This window comes from Aulonocara sp. 'chitande type north' Nkhata Bay, linkage group LG14 (genome assembly GCF_057382095.1).
Source record: "Aulonocara sp. 'chitande type north' Nkhata Bay isolate Kocher_YH1m ecotype deep benthic linkage group LG14, A_spYH_male_GT1.1, whole genome shotgun sequence".
NCBI classification, from domain to species: Eukaryota; Metazoa; Chordata; class Actinopteri; order Cichliformes; family Cichlidae; genus Aulonocara; species Aulonocara sp. 'chitande type north' Nkhata Bay.
The window spans coordinates 26,565,831-26,573,747 of record NC_141357.1 but is presented as its reverse complement, the minus strand read 5'-3'; the positions used below and the strand labels follow the sequence as shown (position 1 = coordinate 26,573,747).

The 7,917-nt window shown below is 39.6% G+C and overlaps 1 protein-coding gene across 1 annotated transcript; it reads right to left on the bottom strand.

Moving 5' to 3' along the window:
• Nucleotides 1–3,684: 3,684 nt before the first annotated feature.
• LOC147314755 (extracellular calcium-sensing receptor-like) lies at nt 3,685–7,707 on the bottom strand. Its single transcript, XM_086260415.1, has 9 exons — nt 7,598–7,707; nt 7,006–7,300; nt 6,739–6,825; nt 6,346–6,615; nt 5,917–6,126; nt 5,543–5,818; nt 4,899–5,126; nt 4,698–4,821; nt 3,685–4,589 (listed from the first exon to the last, which is right to left on the bottom strand). Exons 1-9 carry the CDS (start codon nt 7,705–7,707, stop codon nt 3,685–3,687), a joined length of 2,505 nt encoding a protein of 834 aa, XP_086116541.1.
• Between the last annotated feature and the right edge of the window lie 210 nt (nt 7,708–7,917).

Genomic DNA, 7,917 nt, shown 5'->3' with positions numbered 1-7,917 from the left:
CCTGTACCTCTTGCCAGACAGCAGGAGGGACAACAGGCTATGAGAGGGGTGGTGGGAGTCTCTGATGATGGAGATAGCTCTGCGTATTTTGTCAGCATGTTTTCAGTGGTGCCTCTGTAAAAAGTTGTGAGATGAAGTATGGAGAGTCCTGTATTTCTGAGTCTCCTGAGGGAGTGGAGGTGCTCATGTGCTTTTTTGATAACTGTTGTCGTATTAACGGAGAAGGACAGATTATAAGTTAGGTGCACCATAGACTTTCTGTCTGACACAAACTGGAAAATTGTCAAATTACTCAGAAGGGAAAGCGGTGTTCTAGTCACACTGTGCATAGTGGGGGGGGGGATGTCACTTTTTTTTGTAGAGAAAGCAGAGTCTGGGGACAAGGAGGACAACTTCCCAATCACTAGGAGCAAGGTCGTCATTAATGTATTTACACACATAAATGATGGCTGGGCCCCTGAGTGTTGCCTTGAGGTTCACCCTGACCTCCTGAGCACCAGAGGGTGTGCTAAAACTACAGAGGATCAGCCTACCCTAACCCTCAGCCTACCTGGGAAGGTCTATGTCAAAGTTCTGGTGAGGAAATTTCATTCTTAGTCAAGCGTCAGGTACACGGTTAGGAAGAACAATGGGGTTTTGTCCTACTCAATAAAGAGCTGGACCAACTCTTTATCCTTTTACTGTCCAAGTTACTGTCCGAAAAGAGAGAGTATCTCAGGGTCTTGTTCATGAGTAAGGAGGAAGGAGCAACGGAAATGAGCTGTCTCTAAAGGGTGGCTGGCCTCTCCCTTAGAGATAGGGTGAGGAGTTCAGCCATTCAAAAGGGATTCAGAATAGAGTGACTACTCCTCCACACTGAAAGCTGCCAGTTGAGGTGGTTTGGGGATCTGGCAATGATGCCTCCTGGGCGCCTCCTAGATGGAGTATTTTGGGCATATCACACTGTCGGAGTGTTAAAAACAGCTTGAAATTCTCATGAGTTGTTTGCAAAAGAAAAATCACCATCATAATGCGGCTACCCCTTCGGCGCCAGCTGTGGGCTCAAGGCTGGAGCCGAACAAAAACTCCCTGATAACGACTGTGTTGAGTCTGTTCCTTCCCATTCCATGCAAGGCCACCTGGGTTGGCTGGAAGACTGTTTACTTAGCCTGGCGGGGCGAAGGACACTGTCTCAGCTGAACTACGGACACGCACACACATATACTGATACTGATAAGCACTCACTGATGCATCACCCTCTCTATCCAACGCCACCTCCAACGCTTACCTCCCCCATCATGTGGACATTGGGTCAGCTGGAGGCGCAGTCGAAGATTGCAGCGGTCCCAGATCAAATGTACACACTGGAACACTTTTCCATGTTGCTTGTCTGTGTTTATTGTGCTATGATGTGTTGATACCTGTGCATTCCTGTATTATCCTTTTGTGTTGCACATTTCAATGTTATTTTTCTCGCTACCTGGCCTGACCTGTCTCCCCAATGTGATGTTTGTATTGTATGTACAGTCGGCAAGGTCTGTCATCTCGGTTGTGAGCAAAAGACCTGCAACTGACAAATAAAGGCTATCTCATCTCATCTCATAGAAGAAGGCCACTTGGTGAGACCGATAGCATACTGGAGAGACTATACTTCTAGCCTATAAAGTGTTCTCCCGCATAAGCTAGAGGAGGTGGCTTTAGGGAGGAAGGTCTGGGCATATTTCCTCATATGACTGCTCCTGCAACCTGATCCAGATAAGTGGAAGAAAATGGATGAATAGATGGATAGACAGATGGATGGACAGAGGGATCATGTGTTTTGGTGTGATTTTGAATCCATCTTTTAACCCTTTAGAGCCGATCGGAGCGGACACGCTCCATTTTGCGTAACTATTTTTAAATCCTGGTAGCTCTGCAACCACGTAAGCTAGCGCAAAAATTTTTTTTGCATATGAAACCGGAGGAGTTGTACTTACATCTTATGCCATCAGCTTCTCTTAGGTCACGGTTTCCTTCCACATAAAGCTTTGCAAAAACTGCATAAAAAGCACTTGCAGGAACAAAAACATAATATTCCAGAAACACGCTTTGCCGATCCGATCAGCTGTTCATAACACTTCCTACGTCCATCAGCACGAACTATCGCATGTCCGCCATGACCTGCCCGAAACCGGAAGTGACGTCATTTTCGCGGAAATGTAGTCTTTTTTTACCATCAGGGCCTGAGGGCCTATACTGGTCTTTTTAAAAGTTATCTTTGACTTTATGACTTTCTGTGTCGTTTCTGGGATGCTTAGGACTCATATTGCACTGCTGGAAATAGTTTATTTTGATGCATATGCTGCTTTTTTGCAAATTTGCACTATAATATTTATTTTCGTTTTTCCTGCATTGTATAAAAATTAGTGTATTTCAAAAATAAAACTATGAAGACACTCAAAATAAATTTCCTGTGGTGGGAAACTATTTTGTGCAACTTTTTTGTATTTACAGTTTTGAGGGATAAGCCTCTTAAATTTCTCTAACTACAAATATATGTTAAAAAAGCAAAAACGATTTTCAATTTTTTTGTAGTTTATTGCACTTTTTTGCAATTTATGTAATTACTATGCACTTAATGAATACATATTATTAAAATCTGGGCTATAATGGTTGTATTGATGTATAGCAAGTTGAAATGCTCCCAAAAATGGCTCCACAGCATGTAAAAATATAATATAAGCTCTGGCGGACTTGGTTCTATGGTAGGTCTTTGTTAAGGAATTTTTATTGTTTTATTTGATTATGCTTCAAAAGTTATGTTACACATATTTCACCAGACACAGTTTTCTGTTGAAACAGGAAGCTGTCCCTGCGACACTGACAAGAAACCAGTCCAGAAATACATATCCGCAGAAGTTGACTTGCATTATATTATTCTTAGAAATTGACTTGCAACACACATACTTTGTGACACACACACATACAGCTTACACACACAGCTTTCACACAGACAGCATCAGGACCTGCGTAACAGGAAATGTGATTATATTTGCATATTGACGATGTAACCTATAAAAATAAACGAATACTGCAGTTCGGGGTGATTGCTCTCTGAGTAGTTCACCCATGCAGCACGTTAACTATCTCAAGTGTCTCATTGTTGTTTATTCACCTGACTGTTTGTTAACTGTAAATCTCTGACAGTCTTAAAGGGTTAAAGGATTGATGATTATGGTTTTTACTGAGTGCTTCATTTTGTTCTTAATAAATTACACAATGTATATAAGTAAAGACTGTCAACTTTAGTAATATTTCATTCATCAACATTCATTTGTTCATTCAAGGGTTCTCTTAATTTTCTGAGTAGTTTATTTGTATTCAAGATAAACATGAAGACTTTTAAGATGATTTAAGAAGATTTTAAGTGAAAATGCTCAGTGTGTACAATAAAAAAATACTCACTGAACCTAAGGAGCTTGGAAAGAAAAGCGGCTTCTCGGATGAGAGATGAAACGTCTTCAAGCAACTTAATAAAGTCCAGACACCTTTCTTTCCAAGCTCCTTAAACTACGATGACCTGGATGACTGAGAACCTTCACAGACATACCCACTAAATTACACCTCTTCCAAATCTCTATTTGTTGGCAGAAACTTCTGAAGCCTTTCCCATTTCTATTATACTGTAAAGCTACTTTTCTAACCTGTGAGGAAAAATGTTTATGACTAAGTGCCACGACCCATTATAGCTTTTTTCGTGTTCAGTTCTGGTCTCAACAGGATTATGTAACATTTAGGTCCAAACAGTGTGATCAAGAGTCCAAAACTTGAGGCCAGGATAGCAAATACCTCCACTGCATCTGCATAATTTCCTGGTGAGCTGATATAGACAGGAACAAAGGCCACCCACACAGCACAGAAGATCAGCATGCTGAATGTGATGAGCTTGGCCTCATTAAAACTGTCAGGGAGATTCCTTACCAGGAATGCAATTAAAAAACTGAGGAAAGCCAGTATACCAATATAACCCAATAACACTGCAAAACCCACAGTGGACCCAAATGCACACTCATAAACAATCTTATCATTTTGGTATTGGGTGTTTTTATGTGGAGTTGGAGAGGAAGAAACAAGCCAGGTAGTGCAGATGGCTGCCTGAATAGATGTAAGAAACAGAACTGTTCCTCTCTGCTGCATTGCACCAAACCACTTCAGACTGGTTCCCCCTCCTGGCTTGGAGGCTTTGAACACAGCCAGAACAACCATGGTTTTTACTAGAATGCATGAGACACACAGCACAAAGCTGATGCCAAATGCTGCATGCCTGAGTTGGCATGTCCACAGTCTGGGTCGTCCAATGAACAGCAGTGAACAAAGAAAGCACAACTTGAGTGACAGCAGTACCTGGAAACTAAGTTCTGAATTATTGGCACGTATTATAGGTGTTCTGTGATGGTAGATAAAGATCCCTAGAACAACAGCACATATGAATGTGCCCAGCAGTGAGGTAGCTGTCAGACAAATACCCAGAGGCTCATGGTAGGACAGAAACTCTGTCTTCTTGGGAACGCAGTGGTCACGCTGGGGGTTTGACCAAAAATCCTCTGGACAACTGGTGCACTCCAAGGAGTCTGGCAAAAGGAGAAAGATCAAGAAAGCGGAAGATGGTGAAATGCATACTATTTTTAATATGAATGAAAATAAATATATCGTGCTGAAAACAAAACAAAACACCTTACTGGTCTCATTAGTGACTTTTCCCTCAGAACAAGGGATGCAGTCGAAACAGCATTTGGGTTCCCCCTTCTTTCTCACCATGTGGGTACCAGAAAGACAGCTTTCACTGCATACTGATCGAGGTGGCTATTGGATGAAATCAAATATTACATATAAATATACTGTACAACTGACAAAATATAAAAATCAGAAAAACACACAACCTTTTTTGAAATAAAGTTCCAGAAAATCTTGTCTTCATCAAGTATGAGTTCTTCCCCGTATAAAGCTGAACTCTTAACCTCACCCACATTCTGAACTTCAGTGCTTCCATCAGGGAGCCACAACCAGTTCATCACATCATAAATTGGCACCACATCACCATTTTCGTCAAATGACACTTGATCCCCAAATGGAGTGGTGAAATTTACCCTTTCCAAGTAATAAAGAAGCTGTTAAAAAGGGATTCATAAGAAATAAATTATTTTTAACAATCCAAACAGTGGCACCCTCTATTTGATAGCGAAATGGAATATTATACCTATTATACCTATACATATAAACGTAATAAAATCAAATTGTATATTAAAGAGGGCTCCTTAATATGCAATATCTTTAACAATTTCAAGAACTCTAATGATACATTACATGCATACTCGTTAAAGTGCTCTGATCTAAATATATTAAACATTTCTTTTACTCAGAAATATTGAAAACTCATTTAGCTGACTTCAGCTTTTTCATAATTAATTTAATCACCCTGCTTTCAGTCATACAGGGTGAATTTTGTTCTGAAAGTAATTACAGATCAAATAATTTACTCATAGATTGATATCTAATTAACATAGTGTGTAAATTCATATCACACCTGCCATGGCTGCAGTGATTGCAAAGTGGCACAGCTTTGCCTACTGAAAGGCCCTCTTCCTGGGTTGCACTGCAGCATGTCATCAAGGGAATATGCCAGGGCATAAACAGCTTTATACACATTATACTCAGGCCGCAGGTTGGAAATGTCCAAGATCTCAGTGTTCACATTTTCTAGATCTTCCTGTCCAGTGCATAGTGCACCTCCACCTTCCAGCCAGCCTGCTGGAGCTGGTGCAAATCTGCACTGAAATGTAAATTCCCAAAACTGATTCACCTGAAATATATTGTTGACAACTGTTTTTTCTTTTCCATTTAAAAAAACATGGCATAATGAAATTCTTGTCAACATCACGGTAACATTTCAACTCCCACCATGCTATTTCCATTGTTATTGTTGTGATGTAGGTCAGGACGTATTTGTAATAGGAATTCCCTGAGCCCTGGTATTTCTCCTCGACGAATAGCAATGCCCAGTGTACCACCCAGGTATGGCATGAACTGAGGTGTTTGGAGCACACCAGCTGTTGCTGTCCAGCCTTCACTGGCCATCCACTGTAGACTTGTTACATTCTCCTTTACTACCTGTGCATTATATTTTACCAAATGCAAAAAGTGATGTAACTATCCCCTACTTTTGTGACATTAACATCCAACTTAGGTATTTGCTATAAATTGTTATATGTTATAAATTGTTTCTTTACGTTTCTGTAGTCATTCATTTAAAGACATAATACATCTTTTACACAGTGTATAGATACAGATCTTTATAACAAGAAATAATCAAGTTTTCTTTTACTTCACCTCTTCCATAAGGTTTATCATGTGACTCTCATGTACAAAGGCAATGACCACACGAGCTGTTGATTTTTTCATCACATTCACAATCCTCCTGAGTTCATCTGTGTCTTTGTCCCAAGGTAAAACTTCAATGTAGTCTAGGCACCCTTCACCAGACAAACTTAGCTCGAATTGTAAGGATCTGGCAGCGTGGCGTCCATAATCATCATCACTGATAAGCAGACCTGCCCAAGTCCAGCCAAAATGTTTTAGAATTTTAATTATAGCACGTACCTAAGTGAAAGCAACATGAGAAACATGAGAAAACATGAGAGCATAGATAATAAGAAAAATTTTAGTGGATTAGCTGCTCATCATCTACTGGCAATTGTAATAATTCTGCTGATTGATTTTCACCTGGAAAGCATCACTTGGAATCGTCCTAAAGAAGGATGGATATTTTCGATGGTCACTCAAACAAGAACATGTGGCAAAATAACTCACCTGTGAAAGATACAGACAATATATTTTAGAAATATTCAAAGTCTTTACTGCCTCCTTTAAACTGGGTATTGCGTACATTGGTCTTGTCATTAAATTTACAATTAAGTCAGTATATACAAACACTGAAAAATATCTAAAGTCATACAACAATAATATGGTATAGTTAAACTGATAACTTACTATCGGTACTCGGTATAAACCTAAGACACTGGAGATGGCAATAGAAGGTGTAGAGGAAGAATCACCCACAATCCCTAGAACAGGAGGATTTCCAGTACATGTACCATTTGATACAATCTGCTCCTCTTGACCGCCGGCTAATGATAATGCTCCACGGATTCCAATTCCAAGTTCAACACAGTTGTCATAAAGAGTGTATCCCAGAGTCACATTAGGTAACAGATTGGCATTTCTGTTGATTTCATCAATAGCAAATGCCATGGTTTGTGCCTGCCTAAATCCTTGTACATAGAAACTAACAAAATAAATTTAAATTAAAAAATATATCAGGAAAAATGTTGCAAAATGACTTATACAAAAAATTAAGAAACCTGAATAATAATTTATGAGATATTTTATTTGAAAAATCAAGAAGATTCCCCATTCAATATACATGACTTATTTATGTGTGCACTAATGCATAAAATGTATGCATTAGTATGCATTTTATGCATGCATACACGCATAAAATGTATGCATTTTATGCATTAACCCACATATTGGCATTAAGTTGTTCTGGGGTTTTTTTGTGCTGTTTTCCTGTCATACTTACCCATGGCAAGTAGGCTGTTGTGGCTCTGAGGTAAAAGATGGATGAGGAACACTTGAGAAAAAGTGGACTGGAAACAGTCCACCCAGAATGATATCTCCAACCTTGTTCATTCCATTTAGATGAAATTGTCCCTGCAGCTGACACGAGGAGGGAAACAAAGAAGAGGATACAGTATAAGTGAAGTAGGAATACAATAAAATGACCAGGACTAAATTGGTTTGTAAAAATGAACACATGACAGCTTTCTGGTTTTCTGAGCCTAGTTGTGGCATTTTATTACTTTCCCATTCCCTTTTAATAGCATGCTGTGTTGACTATTC

Coding starts and splice junctions, on each gene's coding strand:
- LOC147314755 (XM_086260415.1), bottom strand. CDS start 7,707: ATGAACAAGGTTGGAGATATCATTCTGGGTGGACTGTTTCCAGTCCAC. Junction 6,616..6,738: donor TTCCAAGTGATGCTTTCCAG/GTGAAAATCAAT, acceptor GCTTTCACTTAG/GTACGTGCTATAATTAAAAT. Junction 4,590..4,697: donor AAAAGTCACTAATGAGACCA/GTAAGGTGTTTT, acceptor TCCTTTTGCCAG/ACTCCTTGGAGTGCACCAGT.